Source organism: Mercurialis annua, linkage group LG5, assembly GCF_937616625.2.
Source record: "Mercurialis annua linkage group LG5, ddMerAnnu1.2, whole genome shotgun sequence".
Lineage (NCBI taxonomy): Eukaryota > Viridiplantae > Streptophyta > Magnoliopsida > Malpighiales > Euphorbiaceae > Mercurialis > Mercurialis annua.
In genome coordinates this window covers 46,932,490-46,951,913 of record NC_065574.1, presented here as the reverse complement: position 1 = coordinate 46,951,913, position 19,424 = coordinate 46,932,490, and the positions used below count along the sequence as shown (strand labels likewise).

Here is a 19,424-nt window from a genome sequence, read left to right as displayed (position 1 = left end):
TCACAGGGCATGCTATGTTCTCGAACGAGAACAGCCCATTTGGGCTCGTTCGAGAATCATAATTCTCGAACGGGAATCCACTAATTTCTTTTTTTTCTTTTTTTGATTTAAAAATTTTATGGTTGAACCACAAATCAAGTCACTCACGAACCAACACGAACCCGACCAATAAATTTGATTTTTACTTCAAAACGATCGGAAAATTTGTCGGACAAACGCTGAAATTTTACGGGATATTACATGGGCTGGGGCTTTCAATATCGTAAAAAACAACATAAGCCCGCCTAAGTCCCGCCCGAACCCGTAAAAGTAGTGTATTAGGACGGGGTTTGAATAGTATATTTAAAACCCGAACCAGACTTGGTCGGGCTTGGGCTTGTCTTTAAAAAAGTCAAGCCCGCATAAGCCAGACCCGAGTCCGCCCAAGCCCGGTCCATGAACAGGTCTATTGTCATGCCATAAATTCTACTATGTTATCTTGGTCAAGTGTCCTACCTTCGCAAACATATCAGAGTTGTTTCTAATGTGTTTTACAGCTGAATCCCAAGTGAGTTTATTTTCACCCATCCCAAGGTCTTGAGTTGTATGTGTAGCATGAAAATGGGAACACTAAAATAGAAAAATGTCGACAGATAAAGAAGTCACCCTTGTTGGAAAATATGGCACTCGAATCTCACAGCTCTAGATATCACTTCAATATCATTTAATTTATTTGTTAGTTTTTATGCTTATAATCAATATGTTTATTTTGTGGTTTTTATGCAGAATATATGTATTGGCCACAATTTGTTGTAGTAGTATTAGCAGCAATAATTGCCAGTCAATCATTGATCACGGCTTCATTTTCCATCATCCAGCAATTTGTGGCGCTTGGTACTTTTCTACGGATTAAGGTGATTCATACATCATCAAAATACGAGGGACAAATATATGTGCCTGAGATCAATACTCTTTTAATGCTTGCCTGTATAGGAGTCACTCTTGGTTTCAAGAATACATTGCAAATAGGCAATGCATATGGTGAATACATTTATCGTTTTCTCTTATTTAGATTAAGGTACTAATTTGTTGTATTAATACCTTCATGAAGATGACCATACTTTTCATTTCGATAATCTGCTTTTTATAGGACTCGCAGCAACTTGTGTTTTTGTAATCTCTTCATTCTTTCTTATTCTGATAATGGTCATGATATGGAAGACGTATATTATCCTCATCATTGGCGTCCTGGAAATTCTATTTATGGTTGCTACTATAGGCAAGTTTGTTGAAATATTAAGGCTAAACCCATCTAGAGGCCCTTATACTATATCATTTTTGTTCAAAAAGCCCCCGTACTATATTTTTGTTCTTCAGGTCCCTCTACTTACATAATATTTGATTTTTAGGTCCTTTTTTAGTTTTTTACAATCGCTCTACATACAATTTTTTTGTTCCTCCAGTCCCTCAAAAGGACCTAAAAATCAAAATTTTGCCAAGTACAGGGACCTGAAGAACAAAAAATAGTACAAGGGCTTTTTGAACAAAAATAATATAATAAAAGGGCCTCTAAATGGGTTTAGCCAAATATTAATATAAACATTAATATAAAATCATGTGCATCCAAATTTTCGATACAAATGAAACCTTAAACCACAATTTCATTTTTCAAAACATATATATCCACAATTTCATTTTTCAAACATATATATTTTTGTTCAACCTTTGAATGAAGTGTTTCTATTTGGTTAATTTTTAAGCTAAATTTATTTTGAGGTCCTAAACTATACATTTGTAGTTTATTAGGTCCTTTAATTTCTATTTGATTTATTCGGGTCCTTAAACTTTTATTTTTTAGTTCATCAGGTCCTTTAACTTTTATTTGTCTTTCTCAAATCCCTAATTGTTTATATTTTGGTTCATTGAGTCCTTAAATGGATCTTCGTTTAAGGACCTAATGAACCAAAAAAAACAAAAGTTTAAAGATCTGAGAAAGTCAAATAGAAGTTGAGGGACCTGATGAATCAAAAAAATGAAAATTTAAGGATTTGAAAAAGTCAAATAAAAGTTGAAGGACTTGATAAACCAAAAAATGAAAGTTTAAGGATCTTAAAATGAATTTAGCCTATTTTTTACGAAATGTTTATTTAGCTGGTGTTTACCACAAACAACACAGCAATGGTCCTATGGTCTAGTGGTCAGGACATTGGACTCTGAATCCAGTAACCCGAGTTCAAATCTCGGTAGGACCTTTTAGTTTCTTTCTAAAATGTATATTTTTAGTCTTAATTTGAGTAGGGCTCATTAAATGTTGACGTATAATCTGAAATTTCAATCATTTTTTAGGGGAATCAATTTGTTTTGTTAACAGGAAAAAAAACACCTTAAAGGAGCAGCTATTAAAAGATTCCAGCGTTTTGTTCATTAGCCTATTTTATTTATTTAAATTTACGGGGTGTTACAGCTGCATCCACAAAAGGTTAGTATATGATGCATGTGTAATACCCCGTATTTTTGATAAAAGTATTTATTGGATTAATTATATTATTTTAGCCAGTTAGAGCTAAAAAATAAGAGAATTTCCGTAAATGAGACGGAAAATAGAATTTTGATGAGGAATGAATTTTATTAAAGTTGGACTATGTTATTAAATTAAATTAATCGGAATTAAAATTTATCTCGTATTTGGATGTCGATATAAACATGTCGATTTAATGGAACAATTGGAGAAATTTCCATTAAATAAAATAAATAATTTTAAAATGGATATTTAAATAATATCCATATATTTTATTATTTGGATTATTTTAAGAGAATCCATAAATATTTAAAATATTATTTTTAAATACGAGTTTAAGCACGATAAGTAAATTATACGGTTAAATAATAAAAAAATTAAGAAAAAAGGCAATAATTAATATTTTGAATTAAGAGAAGGATTCCGTATAATTTATGGTCGTTTGAAAATTGGATTTAAGCCCGACATAATAACGACATCGCTAATTGAAGAGGTTAATTATTACTAAATTTAAATTAAAAATAAGAAAAAGAGAGTCTAAGGAAATTGGATTGAAATAGAAGTGAGCCTAATTAAATTAAAAAGCCCAAGTTCATTTCCTTAGCGTATGAAATAAAAGTTTCCAGAAAACTTAAATTCCTTAGGCTAGACACAAAAACATTCCAGATAATTCCATTCTGTTAAATTTCATCTCCTACCTTCTACTTTTAAGGAAAAATGGAGAAGTTAAGGTTTATGGTTAGCTCTCAAATTTAAATACCCACTTTTAGGAAGAACTAAATTCTTCATCTAGCATTAATTGGGAGTTTAAATTTGAGGTAAGAATCCTTAATCTATGGCTGAGAATTGAGGTTTTGTGTTAGGATTTTATAATTATTCAAATGGGTATTATCTTGTATGTGTTTGAATCAATATTAGAAGGTTAATTTCTGAAATTTGAGGTCAATTAACATGAGAATTGTGGCTGGAAATTTATGGATTTGTGAGGAATAAAGTAAATTACAATTATAAAACATGTGTTTGATTAAGTCTACTTGAAGTTAAGGTTTAGGGGAGTTAAAGCTGATATTTTAAAGGTCTTAGTTAAATGGAAATTGAGAAGTTTGAAATCAGATTTTGGCGGAGGAGCGGTGGCCGGCGAGAGACCGGTCAGGCGTGGTGGCCTGACCCGTCTACTCTAAAAGAGCAGACCCGTGTCTGCTCTAAAGAGCAGACCGGCTGCTCTTGAAAGCTGGTCCGATGGGCAGACCAGCCGGTTGCTCCGGGTCTTTGTGCCGTCGGAAAGTTTTATTAATTTGGAGTGTTTTCAGAATTTTAAACAAATCAATTTAAATGTGAATTTAGAGCTGAAAATTGATTTAAAGTTTAATAAATGAGTTTTGAAATAGAAGCAAAAATGAAGTATGACATAGATTAAATTTAAACTTAAATGCTTGAATATAAAATTTAAATTGAGTTTAAGAGGAGTTAAATTATTAAAAGGCAATAAAGGGATTGACGCAATAATAGTCGTTTTGGGGTTAAAGTTGTGGAAGAGTTAATAGAATAATATAAGTTGGTTAAAATAATGAATTCGAAGTTAAACTTAGTTACTTGAAAAAAATGGTTGATTGAGAAATTTGTTACATGGTAAGTCGAGTTGGTTAGGTAGGACGTTAAGAAGGCAAAAATAAAAGAAGTGCATTTAGAGTTAATTCAAGCTTGAACGCTTGAATTGAAATGTAAAATTTTAAGAGTGAAATAGTTTACGAATTAAAATGTTAATTTAGTATTTATTTATATTATAGATCTTACGCGCTATTGGATTAAGAAATAGAGGATTTGGAGGATTAAACAGCGGGCTATTGTATTTGCTTTTAAAATTGGAATAAACGATCGAGGTGAGTTTGCGATTTACTTTTATTATTATTATCTTTATATATATAACTACATGTATTTGATTGAATGTTTTAGTTCAAGGACTTATATATTTACTTATAAAACTAATTCTAGTGTTATTAAAACTCCATTAAAGTAATTTGAAAATATGAATTATATCCTTTATTAATAATCTATTTTATGCTATAAACGCTTAAAATAAATTATATTTTGTTAAAGGTCGCATACGAATAAAGTTAAATTATAGAATTCTACATTTTATTATATCGTCGAATTATAATGTTCGTTGATTTTATTAAGAGTATCATGAGGTAAAAATAATTATTGCATATCGTAGGAACGCCATCGAAATGGTGTGTATCATTTTAAATAGCACGAAGCGTGTAATAAAAATGTTTGTTTATTCTAAAAGTTTAAGACTTATATGTTTGATATAGAAGTTTATAACGTTTAATAAAGTACTCGTTACTTTAATAGTTTTTATTAAATGTATGCTTATTACATGAAATTTTATTAAACCCAATAAGTGATCCATGGAAAACGAGCTATCTATTGGGCATCAATAGGATGTGTGATCACCAGTACTGATACGAGTCTAGGCGTCTATGGTCAATGATTTGAAATGATAAATTGTGAATATCGCTTGATTAATGGAAAAAGGAGGATAAAAAGAAGTGTGATAGACACAAGGTAACTCGGTTGAACTATCTCGGGACCTGTGTCTAGTGGGTAACTCGGTCGAACTATCTCGGGACTCACAACTTGGGATAAGCAGTGGCATGAGTAACTCGGTTGAACTATCTCGGGACTATGCCACGTGGTAGCAGGTAACTCGGTCGAACTAGCTCGGAACCCGGCCACTCGGACGATATGATCGAAAAGCAGTTATTATCGATTGTGTCAAATAAGTCCATAGCACTTGGGTTTAGGGTTTCGAACGGATCCGATATTGGAAACTATTAATTTACGTTATAATTGTTTATATTTACTTAACTGCTTATTATTAAATTATGTTTGAATAATAAGTTTATTATTTGAATATATAGTAAAGTATGTTTATCGTGAATGCGGCCTTATTTTAATTATAATATCGTTAGTAAATTGTGAACTCACTCAGTGTTGTCTGACCCTCCAACAGTGTTTTCTTTCAGGCTTAGCATATGATGATGTGGTTGAGCTTCCATTCATTGTTCAGGAAGTCTCAGTTATGGAAAGTTCTATCCTTCTTAGAGCTGCAGTAGTCATGATAATAGACCTAGCCGATGGCAAATGATTTATGTTGTTTTACGCCTTGTACTAGCAATGTATTTTCAAAAAGTTAATTATCCAGAAATTTAATATATGGTTATTCGGTATGTTATATAGGGTGGTTTGTGTGTTTTTAACAGGTGAAGTTTATTAAAGTTACAGCCGTTATATTGCCAAATTTTTAAAAATAAAATACTTAAGTTTTATAATGATTTTTTTTAAACGCGAAATTTTTTTAGGTAAAATTTAGGCTTGCTATGGGTTTCGGAACCTAAATTCCCATTCCCTAACGCCGGTCGCGACTTTCGATTTCGGGTCGTGACAGCATGTCATTCAGGATGCATGAGATACATAATATGCGTGGTCAGTTTAACACGTGGCACGTAGAAGATAACATATAGAGCAATTAAAGTGTGTGTAAAAGTTATTTTTGGTGCCCCAAATTATTATAAATTACTTTTAAGACCCTATGAGTTTAGGTATGGTCATTTCAGTCTGTCAAAATTGCAAATTGGCCCATAAACTTCTAAAATATTGCAATTAGTCCAATTTTTAGACTTAGACTATAATTTCTTTGGATTTTTATAGGCTATTTACGTTTTAATCCCTCAAGTTCACAATTATGCACTGATTGCGCCTACTTGAATTCAGACCACCAGATCGATAGCTTCTCACCTGAATTATTTTTTCTGAATATCATCATTGGACGCTTTAGTTCCTTATCACTTTTTACTTGTCCTGAAAAAAAGTGTATACAAGACCGTTTTTTGGGGCTAATGAATTGGATTTTGGTATATGGCTAGTGCTTCCAACCTTTTGAAGTTTTGCAGATAATTGCTCCCCGAGACTTTGGTCAATGTCACATTTGGCCATGTTAGAAGCCTTTTGCATGCTCTCATCCAATTGGGACGATAACTTCACTACAACTAACAATTCAGCCACCCAATGTTGCATGTCAACTTGAATCTGATTTATTTCAGCCATTGTTTGGCTCATTTTAAATATTGTTTGACTAATTTCAACCATTGGTTTTGATAACATTTCGTGCACCTTATCCAACCTCAGTTTAGAATTATGTCGTGTCGGTGTCTATTGCTTCTCAAAACTAGGTGATGAAATGTGTGTTGCCTCCTTTTAAAATTATGCAGAAAGAGGCATATCATTATCATCATAATATTCGTCATCATCAGTGTCTTCACCAATATTAGAAATGAATTATTCACGTCCTATCCTTGTAAAATCATATGTTGCGTATGGAGTCCAACCATTCCTTTTCCATATTCATAATCATATATGGACATGTCAATATACTTCTGTCCTGCTGGACGTGCCAAATTTTTTGGGTGTCTTCCAATTTTAGCAAGAAATAAACGGTGTAAGCGTGTTGCTAGCGTGCTAGGAAGCAGATTCTGATTTTTGTATAATCTTGACTTCATAACAAGTGATTGGAGCTTGTTAACCTTATAACAAGTACTCCAAATTATGCTAAATAAGTGAGAATTGAATGTTAAAAATAGACTGAATTGAATGTAAGAAAAACAACTAAATTCAAACGTATAATTATGGTCATAAGAGTGAATATAGAGAAATATAAGTGTTTGTTGCCGTTGAGCGATGTGTTTGTGGATTTGTTAGGAAGCTTGCAAATGGGGAAGTGTTTTTCTATTTGTTCTAGTCATGGAGGCATTTAAAACTTCAAATTTCTTGCGGTTGCTTCAAATTTTTTTGAAGTACCTTTTAGCCTTTTTGCCCACGTTATGTAACTTCTCCTTTTATAACAGATCGTTTTTACGTTGTTTATAACATATTTTACGTCCACAATCTAGTAAATATGGCTATGAACATGTGCGGCCATGTTCCATTCGCTTTTTAACCATGAGGTTGAACTTCTTCTTAATGGACTTATAGATTTTCATCTTGCTTAACTCCTTTCTTTCGTAATTTATCCAACCTATTCTATATTTGAAATCTTTACTATTCTTGAACTTGCATTATCTATAATTATGGAGGTTTTGAAAAAAAAATTTGTATAATGATTTAGGATGCAATTTATCGGTTTTGGGAAGAAAAGTAATAGTTTTGCGTCAAATCTACCAGTCTTTCAGTGAGCCTACTTGTCAAGTAGGCACATACTCGACTAGTATCGAGCAGACTAGTCGGGTGTGCTCTATCGCCCACTCGTCGAGTGGCCGCTACTTAATGAGTAGCGAGAATACAAGTATGGTCTACTCCTCGGCCTACTCCTAGAGTAGTTCATACTCGACGAGTATGAGTGCAGACCTGCTGGCCTGCTCCTTAACTTACTCGTCGAGTAAGCTGTACTCGACGAGTAAGGACCTCTAAAGGCTACTCCATTTTTCGACAACTTCTTATATTTTCGATGACCTCTTTCTTTCTTTTTGTTTTAGTTTTGTGGTGTTCTTGAACCATACTTAGCCGTGTGAGGTTTAACACACGATTTTGGCCAAGTTTACTATTTTTTAGAATAGAAAGGTTAATGTTGGTTCACAATGTCCACCTCTAGAGGTGGACTTCCATTTCTTAAGGTTTAATCGGTATTCCATGATCTCTCGTATATGTTTCATGGACATGTCTATGTTTATGGGTTTGAACTCATGGGCTTAAAAAATTTCAAATATGGGTCTAACAAAAACATCTCAAATCGAGTCCAAATAGTGCACTGTTATTAGAAGCATACATTATTTCCAGGGACGTAGCCATGAATTTAAATTAAGAGGGGCAAAAAAACTATAACATTCTCATAAAAATTAACTCATAAAACATATTGAGTATATGAAATAATATCCAAAAATTACAAACATATATTCTTAAAAATAATTACAGTTGTTCTCTACGATTCTTCATGCCTTGATGGCGACGAATAATAACTTCGTCATCAATAGAATTGAATACATCATTTTCAACATATGTAATTAAGCAATCAGACATCCATTGATCTCCCATCGAATTCCTTAATCGATTTTTCACAAACTTCATGACAGAAAATGATCTCTCAACTATAGCCGTTGCGACAAGTAAAATAAGAGTTAAAGTGAAAAGTTTATAAACCAAAAGATATACAATATCCTTTCTTGTTTGCACTAACATTTCTACAAAGTTACCAATTCCCGACAATTTAGAAAACTCACAACTTTACTTCATATCTATAATATATGTCTCTAATAGATTTTCAAGAGCAATAGATTGAATGTCAGAGAAGTTTATCAGATAAAATTGAGCAACGCGAAGCAACTTGCCTTTATCATAAGCAGAGAATAAATGAGAAGGATTCAAACAAGCAAAATATAAAAGCAATTCTGTGTTCACCTCATTGAAACAATTATTGAGCTCTTGCAATTGCAAATCTATAACATTAGAAAATAACTCAACCTCATAATGATGCATGTTCTTCACTTTCTCAAAATTGCGTCGGACTCGTCCTCGGGAAACATACATTTCTTTGGAAACTTGGAAATCATGGCTATTACAAAACAGAGAAACATCATCCATCAAAGAGTCCCATCCACTATCACGCCTTAGTTGCAAACATTGCTTAGCTATCTTAACCAAAGTCATAACATTTACAATATCTTGATCTTTTCTTTGCAACATCCCGATAATTCATTCGTAATTTCCAACACATTTTTCATCAAATAAAGACAAAAAATAATCTCAAAAGATTGCAAAAAATCCAATACAAGTTTCATTTTTTTTGTCTGACTTTCCATTCACCATCACAAATTCAAGAACATCAACTATGGAAGAAAACATCTTAATCAAGCTCAATAAAGTGTAATAATGTGAACCCATCGTGTTTCTCGAGCTCGTTTAAGAGCACGCTCTTGGTTTTTCGCCATGCCCACTTTTAAACGCAACACTCTTAATTTCTTTTAAAACTTTAATGGCTTGAAACTCTAAAAGCATATCATGGCGCTTACTAGAGCCTCCAACAACATTACAATACTTGAAGCTAAATTGAAAAGCATAGCTATAGAAATATGATTTTTTGCAACACCTATAAGTGCTAGTTGAAGTTGATATGCAAAGCAATGAACATAAAAAGCACTTTCATTCTCTTCTAAAATTAAAGTTTTAAGACCATTAAACGCACCTTGCATATTGCTCGCACCATAATAACCTTGACCTCGCAATCTAGAAATGCTCAAATTGTGCTTGGAAAAATTTGCTTCAATTGACGCCTTTAGTGATAAAGCACTAGTGTCTTGCACATGAACTATATCTAAAAGACGCTCAACCACTTTGCATTCTTTATTCACATAGCGTATGATCAGTGCCATTTGTTCTTTACAGGCTACATCACGAGATTCATCAACAAGAATAGAAAACAAGTTATTTTCCAACTCATGAAGGATTCAGTTGGTAGTTTCAATTGCACAAGCATTTATACGTATGTACAACTAGTTTGACATAATTTATGTCAAACTAGTTGTACATCTGTATAAATGCGTAGGATCAATTTTTAGTAGTAGTATACAGAAAAATAATCAAAATTATTCATAATGTAAAGTTCATAAATTTTAATAAAAATGAAATGTGATATAAAAATTTGTTATAAAAAAGATTATAAAATCATATATGTATATATATATATATATATATATTTTATATTTTTCGTTGGAACTTTAGGTGGTTCTCGAAAAAAGATAGCGAAAAAAATGATTCCTAAAGTTGAGTCTCCACCTACACAAGTAAATTGTTGATAAAACTCCAAAATGGCATTTTCATATATATATATATATATATATATATATATGATTTTATAATCTTTTTTATAACAAATTTTTATATCACATTTCATTTTTATTAAAATTTATGAACTTTACATTATGAATAATTTTGATTATTTTTCTGTATACTACTACTAAAAATTGTTAGAATTTTTTTTAATTTTTTAAAAATCAATAAAGTAATAAAACTAAATTTAATTAAAATCTCTGAAATTGAATTTATTTTTTTACTTAATTAATTCTAATAAATAGTCGTTAATATTTAGTAGTTTAAAAACACCGATAACTCATGAGTATGCTCTGTTTATGACAAGTTTTAAGAATTGCTATTATTTGGATTTATTTTTAAAAGATTATAGAATAAGAAACTAATATTTATTATTGATATTCTGAAGACATCAATATTTTTTATTCAAATTCAAATTCTGAAGACATCAAATTTTTTTTTCAAATTCAAGTAACAATAGTTTCATAATTTTTTTTGCTAACTTAATATTTAGCCTAATGATTCAAATTAAAATTCTAAAACTTTACAGTTTTTTGCAGTTCTAATTAAATTTTAGATTTCATTCTAGCCTATAATTTTATATAATGTTAACTAATTTTTCATTTAATTATTACTTACTCTACTATTTTAGTTGTAATTATAGTCCAGTGAATGATATTGGCTGAAATAATTTTTTTGAACCCATTTTAAGGTCCTATAACTTTATATTTTTTATTCATCCAATTCCTAAACTTCTATTTGGTCTTATCTGATTCCTTAATTTAACGTTTTATTGTTCATCTAGTCCCTTAATTTTATATTTTTTTATTTATCTGGTCCCTTAACATTTGGACTTATCTGATCTCTAAATTTTGATTTTTTCCTTCAGCATATCCTTAAACGGGCATCCGTTTGAAGACTTGGAGAATCAAAAGAAATTCAAATAAGTAGGGACTAGATAAGATTAAATGTAAGTTCATAAACTAGATAAGTAAAAATATAAAATTAAAGAAGTAGATAAGATTAGATAAAATGTAGACACCAAATAAATAAAAACATAAAATTTAAAAACTTTAAAATAGATTGATTCTAAAATTTACATTGTAGTTATAATCTGATGAATAAAGTAGAGTAGTTAAATCTTTTGCATTTTGCTTAATACATTCTACCTATATCCCTTCATGCTAATTTATCTTACATGCAGAGCAACCTCAGGTTCATACAAGTCTAGGAGCTCACAAGTTCCATTTCAGTAGAAGAATAGCTTATGCGGAACAATGTTTAGGAAACATCGGTTTGGCAACTTTGGGTGCCGACACAACAAATTATAAATTTATACAAACACAAGATGGAGAATCCGCTAAATCTCTATAATTTTTTTTTATTTTGTTGATTTATCTCCTTCATCTCTATTTTCATTAGATGCAATGGTTATAGAATTATCAGATTTTAATTGCAAATGCCATAGCATTATTTTAGAGCATTTTTTTGGTGGAGTTCCTTTCAACTTTATCTCATCTTCAAGTGCCACTTGTTTCACAAATTTAATAGAGTTCTGCCCAAAAAACAAAATTAAAATTAACAGTTAGCTTCAAAATTAAACGCATTTACCAAAATTCAAATTTTAGTCATTCTTTCTTAAGACCAAAACAAATACATAATACTAAAGTTTAAAGAATCGTCAAGTATTTGGATCAATTGACACAACAATTATTCTAATTTAATCAAAAATAAATTAACTTCTTTTTTATTAGAAAAAAGTTCAATTAAGTTATTTATTTTGATTTTTTTTGTTTAAAATGAAAAAAAGTTCAAATTAAGAAGTCGATTACTTATAAGGCTTTCTTTTAAAAAAATCAAATAGGAAAGTGCTTGCAATTTATAAAACTAGTTACAATTGAAAATCAGGGTGTAAACTTGGATACAATTGACGATCTTATAACATCAATGTAAAATTAAAAAGGGATTAAATAAGGGTTAATTGCAAATTAATACACAAACTTTGCCCTAATTTGCAATTACAACACAAACTTTAAAACTTGGCAAATTGGTACACCGATTTTCATTTTTTGGCAAATTGATACACCGAACTGGAAAAACACTAACGTGGACATTGTCATATAAAGCCACGTGTTGTTGTATGATTGGTCGGTGTACTAATTTGCCAAAAAAATGAAAGTTGGTGTATTAAATTGCCAAGTTTCAAAGTTCGTGTTGTAATTGCAAATTAGGGTAAAGTTCGTGTATTAATTTGTAATTAACCCATTAAATAATTAAGGTTTTTTTGTGATATTAAGCCTTCTTTATAATTGTGTACTCAACAGGAAGCGTCACGGTGCAGGTTTGGGCCACCTCCAAGTTGTCATTTTTTTTTAAATTTTAAACATCATAATTAAATTATCTAATGTTTTTTTTTAAAAAGCTAGCCATGTAAGTAAAATAATATGACACAAAAGCTTCATAAAATTAAACTAGACTATAAATAAAATAAAAATTTCAAATAGCTCTAAATTAACAAAACTAAAATATAAAATATAAAATATAAAATATAAAATATAAAATATTATATTTTAACATATATTTTAAATAGCATTTATTGTTATATTTAAACTAAAAAACTCTTCTTCTCAAAAAAATTAAAACTCAATAATACTTTTTATTTCATACAAATAAATATTTTTATGTTAAGAATATAATTTTTTTATATATTTTTATTATAATATTGGGAATTATTTAAAATATATGTTAAAATATAAAGTATTGAAAAAGAGATCACTTTAATACTTGAAGGTGCAACTGAAACCAAAAGGTGTGGATTTTGATATTTGAGGGTGCAATTGAAACGAAAGATGTGAATTTGGTGAAATTGCAAATGAAAATATATTAAAAGGTGGAACTTCTTTTCCACACCATTAGTCATAATTAAATTTTAAAACTAGAAATATAGATGAAATGTGGTTTTCTTTCTATGCCTTCAGTTGGTAGCAAAAATTATAAATTCAAAAGAAAAACTCTTATTTATATCATCTACTAGTTGGTATGATTGGACTCTAGTTGAAGTTATTATTAACTTTATCATATCTCTATTGTTCATTTAAACTTTACTTAGAAAGGAGGAAACTAATTTAGTTGTTTTACATGGATCCATATCATTACTATGTTGGTTCGCGCAGAATCTTACATTTTGAAAACTTTTTTAATGTAAAAATTTTACATTGACAAAATATGATGATAAGTTAAACATGAAACATATGAGAATAATTTTAAGTAATTCATAAAATTTAGTATTTAATTGCTAAATTAGTTATAACTAATTACTCTATAATTGGTTTTAACGTGAAAGTTGACTGAATCAGACTCAAATTACGGTTAAGCCTGAACTCGGGTTTTTGTCATAAATTTAATAAAAAAATTTACATCAAAACATAGGTTTAATGATGCCAAAAAGTCAAAAAAAAAATTGAATTTTAGAATCTATTCCAACCATTAAAAAATTATAAATCAAATTTCTATTCGACCAATTTACTAAAGGGTTAATCACCAAAAAAAAGTCCCACCTTTTAATCCCTTTTTAGTTGCACTCTGACGTCGCAATTTTGTCAGCTACACCCTAATTCGCACCTTTGGATTTCAATTCCACCCTCAAAATCAAATTGGATTCTTTTTCACTCGGAAAAATTCATAAAAACCCTTATAAAATACTCGTTTGAACTCTTTTCCACACAAAAAGTTAAATATGGATGACTTATTTTAACATTTTCCAAATGCAGAAGAGATCAATTATACTTGAGGGTAGAATTGAAAACCAAAGGTGCGAATTAGGGTGCAGATGACAAAATTACAACGTAAGGATTCATTTGAAAAGTCGTTAAAAGGTGAGTTTTTTTTGGTGATTAAGCCTTTACTAAAAATTATTAGGAATAGAGTTACTAACATATGTAAATTATAATTCAAATATCAAATTACCAAGCATTGACAATTTTGGATTTAAAAATTAATAGGAAGATGTTGAAGCAACATCAGTTAGAAATACCTGTGTAGTTAGTGGAATGGACGAAGGACGGCCCCATATCTCAGGATCCCAAAGAATAGAAGAATTGAAAGCAAAACTAGAGATTTGAATTGTTGCATCACTTTCATTATTGTTGCTCATCTTCTTCATATGCCATCTAATAATTTGTGAGGAATCACATACTGCTCCTTCAATTATCACATTTTTCTTGTTTGGTGTTACCGATGCCATTGCCCATGTCCCAATACCCCTGCAAATACCAATGCCATTGTGAGGATTTTCTTAGGGATAGATGGAAAAATACTTAAAAAGACCCGGTCTACCACGTCACTAGTGGACTGGTCAAATTACTGTAATATACATTATTAAATTCTGTAAAAAAATTAGCTAATAAATTACACTAAAAGTATCATTTTAATAATGTGTTCTAAAGTGATCGATCTTTGTTCATGAATGACACAGTGAAATGACTCTATCGAAAAATTTATCGGATTAGATGATATACACGGGTCAATTAGTTTTAGCTTAGTTGTATGTGTCATATCAAAATAAGTTAATTTTGCTCACAATTTCTAAAGTTAAAGAAGAAAAATAATAGAAAACTTACTCAATTTCTCTAAGCTCATCAAAGAAGGCAAGATCATAAACATTTGAAAGGCTAGCAAAATGAACAATCCCACTAAGTCTATGTTGCTCAATATGTGTAAGACCAACATTTCTTAAATCATCTAATTCATCTTCTAAATCACTCAAATTCTGCTTTGACACCAAATGCCTATACATAATCCCAGTTTTCCTAAGAATTTCAGATACTTTATTGTTCTCTCTTTGCCCTTCCACAACAATCCATAACAATGGAGTAGATACCAGCTTTATAGTATTACCTAATCTCCTCAATAACACCTCTTCATAAGGATATTTATTACTAATGGGTGTGATAATAATTATTTGTCTTCTTGATGCCAAGTTATTGGGTTTTGTTTCTTCTTCTCTAGGGTTTTGAGAGGCTGAAATTAGGGTTTGGGATGTATTCATATTAGTCTGTGGCGTGACTGCAAAGTAATTAGGGTTTGGAGAAGAATGTGATTTGTTTAGTAAAGAAATGTAAGTTGAAAATGGTGAAGATTTAGAAGTAGGAGCAAAGCCTGTGAAAAATCCCATAACAAAACATAAACAGAAATGAACTATAGCATTCTTCCATAATTGAACTCTCTTTTTTGATCTTTCTGCAGATCCCATAATTTTCACCAAATTCTTCAAACAGAGATCTAAGTTTATGTGGAAGAGATGAAATATTTGAAGAATGAAGAAACATTTAAATACTACAATGTATATATATATATATATATATATGGCATTTCATGTTTGAATGTCATGAAGAATATATTAAAGAAAATAAGATTGCTGGCCATTATAGCCCGGAATTACCAGGTATGTGGGCTTGCGGGTGATCCACATCCCGGGGTTTGATAATGATATTGAGTTTCGGCTCAATAGAGTGAGTTCTCGTCACCAAAAAAAAAAAAATTACTTTCACAATATTATCATTATCACTCTAAATTTTGAAAACAGTAAAATAAATTTATATATCCACAACTATGACTAAATTGATAGAAATATTTTAAAATAATTTAGACAGTTTTTTTTTTGTCAATTTTGATAGTCATCATAATTATGTCTATGAAACATATAAAAAAATGAAAAATTAATTAATATAATAAGATATATTTTAATATTTTAAGCTATTTTTATAATAAATTAGTTTATATCTGAAAAAAATATATAATTTGTTATAATAGTAATATATAAATGTTTAATAAAATTTAAACGAAATTCATAGTTTTTTTAATTATAGGCTAATTATTATAAAATAATTCAAAACAAAAAATAATTTTTGAAAAATTTAATTAAAGGTCAAACTCATCAACTTTTGAAATAATGTGCTTTGAGTTCGCTAGTTCCCATCATATAACAAATATTTGGTGTATCCTTCTTTATATTATGATTCAATGTTTCTTTAAGTGAAAGAAACATTGAATAGTATAAAGAAGGCTACACCAAATAGCTGTTGGAATGAAACTCACTATCCGAAGACATGCCCATATATTCTGTACGAAAGTTTTAAGTAAAGGTTGTGTTACTTTTTGTGACTTTTAATATATATATTATTTATAAAAAAAATTATACGTATATTTTTGCAAACTGCTATTTTTTAAACAAATTTTTTTCATAAATATATATTTTATAAAAGCCATATAATTGCAAAACTCCACTACAGTGGTGGAATCCGATATTTTATTAAGGGGGGTCAAATTTGTTTTCACCAAAACCATTTGGCATCTATTTAATTTTTTTAAGTCAAATTATATGTCATTTAACTAATTTTTCACTTTTTTAACTAAATAATAAATTATTAATCTCATTTTAAAAAATGTTTTTTAATAATTAATTGTTTTATAATTTTTCAATTAATTCCATTAAATTAACGATTTGGATAAAGTGCTGGAAAATAAATAAATTTGGAAAACGGAAAAATGGAAAGATGGAAAGCATGCATGACACACATATGACTCAATTTGGACTGCTATGTGAACACATATCAATCATTTCTAAACAAGCATCTAATTTTGGGGTTTTCAGCATGTAGCATCAGAGGTGGATTTTATTCATTTTACATGCATAAAACCTAAACCAGATATATATGTGAGATTGATTTTATTTATGTTGTCTTGAAATACTATACAACATATTATTACATTTTCGTGACACTCCTAAGATTTTTAGGTGATTTGCTAATTTAGAGCTAATTAACGTGATCATCTTTTTTAACCTATTAAATGGTGGATCTGAACATGTTTGGAAAGCGAAAAACAATTTAAACATTCTCATTTACAGTTGATATACATATAAAATTAGAGATACTTTTAAATCTTGAAGATGAGGAGTATTTGGCACTTGTCTATCATCTGTTTATCAGTACGGTCAGATTCTAGATCCGGAGAGAACATGGAACCTTTGGTCGATATGAGTCTACTGGTCCAAAACAGGGTCGATTCCGAGTTCAAACGAACCCAGAATCTGGTCTGAAAGTTCCTAGTCCGACGAACTTGGGATTCAAAGCCCATGGTTATATTGAAGTCCACTGGATCCGACGTGGTAGGTTGGGTGCTGACTGGTATGGGTCCGGTAAATTACAGAAATACATTCCTATAATTATTACAATTCTATGAGCTCAAATAAGACTCAATTTTGAGCTTAAACGAGCCTAGAAACACAAAATAAGGTCTAGCACAATGAACATTGGCGCCAGAAGGAGTCGTGGCGGTGCCACTAAATCCTGGTACGAGGCGGTTTCTTAGAGATTCAAAAAAAAGTATAGATCATGAAAAAAGTCAAAATTACATATTTAGAGGTCTGGATTCATATATATTCGAAATATATGTGAAAAAATAGTAAAAACACATCCTAAGCATGTTTTTAAGATCAAAAACATGGAATTCATGTCAAATATGATAGTTATGGTAGTTTTATAGGAGTAGTGCTCTTACTTTATGGGTCTTTAATTTTATATCGCTTTATCGTATGTTATCATGCATTTATGAGTGTTTTGTTGCTTATGTGTGTAAGCATTTCAGGATTGATGATAGTGATTATGGACTAAATAGAGCGAAATATAGCATGAAATCGTGGATTTTAGCGAAGCCTTAAAGCATAGAGTGAAAGAAGCCAATGTCTCGATCGAGACACGAAGAAGAAACTAGGCAGCAACTTTTATAAGAGTTGGTCTCGATCGAGAAGACCCATTTCCAAACGAGAAGCATTACTTTAGTGAAGGTTTTGATCGAGAACCCTAATGTCTCGATCGACAAGATCACTTAAAGCGAAAGATTCGACTTGAGTCGAGACAAGAATTTGGAGCTTTGTTTTGGCCCATTCTATTTTATTCCATATTTTAGTCCTTATTAAACTTGTACTAGGGTTTATTTTGTTATTCTTTTTGGCAACAACTATATAAGGCACACTTTTATCTATTTTTTAGGGTGACCCACATTTTGATGTTTTATAGCCTGCATAGAATATTTCCAATATTTTTTCTTACGGTTGATTGTTCTTAAAGTTTTTGGGATGGAAGTTCATTATTATTATTATTGAAGTTTATATTATGTATTTAACAAATTCAGGTATTTACTCTTCAATCATGTTTTATTCTTTATCTTATTTTCTTGTTTGTGTTTTGCTTAAATGAGTAGCTAATCCCCTAGTTTGGGGGGTTGATATGGATTTTGATAGTTGCATGATTGGGTTTGAATGGAGTGACTTTATTTACATGTTCTAATAGTTGGGTATAATACTTGTTTTAAATTGATCTCCTAAAGTATGATTTGTATTTGATTTATGAATTGAAAAACTGTTAATTGAATAGACCAACTAATTAGGAATCTAAATTAAAATTTTGTGAGAGAGTTAGAGTTTACATAACCGTAGAGTTTGTTCAATAATTGTTTTTAATTGATTAATTAGTGTTTAATGTCACAAGAGTGAGTTGGGTATTAGTTAATTGGTTGATTAGTAGTTTTATCGTTCTTTGAGTTTCGAGAGAGCGGGAATAAATACTTTATAAAAACTCAATTCTTGTAGTTTGCCATGAAATTCATTATCCATTAAATCAACAATTAGATGAAAATATCAATCCTTGAGCGTTTAAATCCATTTGTTTTACCCCTTTATCCTCTCATTATTCTTTTAATTATTAGTCGTTAAGCTTTATTTAATTATTTGCTTAATTGTTATTTGTTGTTTTGAGTTACTTAGTTGCTCATTTCAGTCGTTAAACATTTCAAATCTCTTTTTACTAAACGAATCAAAAATATACAATGAAATCGGTGTATTAAGTCGAATTGTCCTCACGGGATCAATAACTGTACTTCCGGATTTACAACTTGTTTGATACCGTATTTGCGGTTTTTGCTAACAAGTTTTTGGCACTGTTGTTGAGGACAATTGCGTACTTAATAGATTGAGAGTAACTTTATTCAATGTTGGAAATCCTTGATT

General features: G+C 30.2%; 1 protein-coding gene, 1 long non-coding RNA gene and 1 other non-coding gene across 3 annotated transcripts; 2 read left to right on the top strand and 1 right to left on the bottom strand.

The window, feature by feature from the left end:
• The first annotated feature begins 2,159 nt into the window (after window positions 1-2,159).
• TRNAQ-CUG (transfer RNA glutamine (anticodon CUG)) lies at window positions 2,160-2,231 on the top strand. The gene has a single exon. It is a non-coding gene; the product is annotated as a tRNA-Gln (tRNA).
• Window positions 2,232-3,155: 924 nt separating this feature from the next.
• On the top strand, window positions 3,156-5,723 carry LOC126681186 (uncharacterized). The gene is made up of 3 exons (XR_007641338.2): window positions 3,156-3,315; window positions 4,285-4,377; window positions 5,514-5,723. It is a non-coding gene; the product is annotated as an uncharacterized LOC126681186 (long non-coding RNA).
• A 5,697-nt stretch (window positions 5,724-11,420) lies between these two features.
• LOC126681185 (beta-1,4-xylosyltransferase IRX9-like) lies at window positions 11,421-15,678 on the bottom strand. Its single transcript, XM_050376627.2, has 3 exons — window positions 14,977-15,678; window positions 14,391-14,619; window positions 11,421-11,912 (listed from the first exon to the last, which is right to left on the bottom strand). Exons 1-3 carry the CDS (start codon window positions 15,606-15,608, stop codon window positions 11,739-11,741), a joined length of 1,035 nt encoding a protein of 344 aa, XP_050232584.1. The 5' UTR covers window positions 15,609-15,678; the 3' UTR covers window positions 11,421-11,738.
• Window positions 15,679-19,424: the final 3,746 nt, after the last annotated feature.

Excerpts from the sequence above, each read along its gene's own strand:
- LOC126681185 (XM_050376627.2), bottom strand. The coding sequence starts at position 15,608 with ATGGGATCTGCAGAAAGATCAAAAAAGAGAGTTCAATTATGGAAGAAT. Across the intron at positions 14,620-14,976 it reads GATGAGCTTAGAGAAATTGA|GGGTATTGGGACATGGGCAA; the intron begins GTAAGTTTTCTA and ends TGGTATTTGCAG. Across the intron at positions 11,913-14,390 it reads CCATTCCACTAACTACACAG|AACTCTATTAAATTTGTGAA; the intron begins GTATTTCTAACT and ends TTTTTTGGGCAG.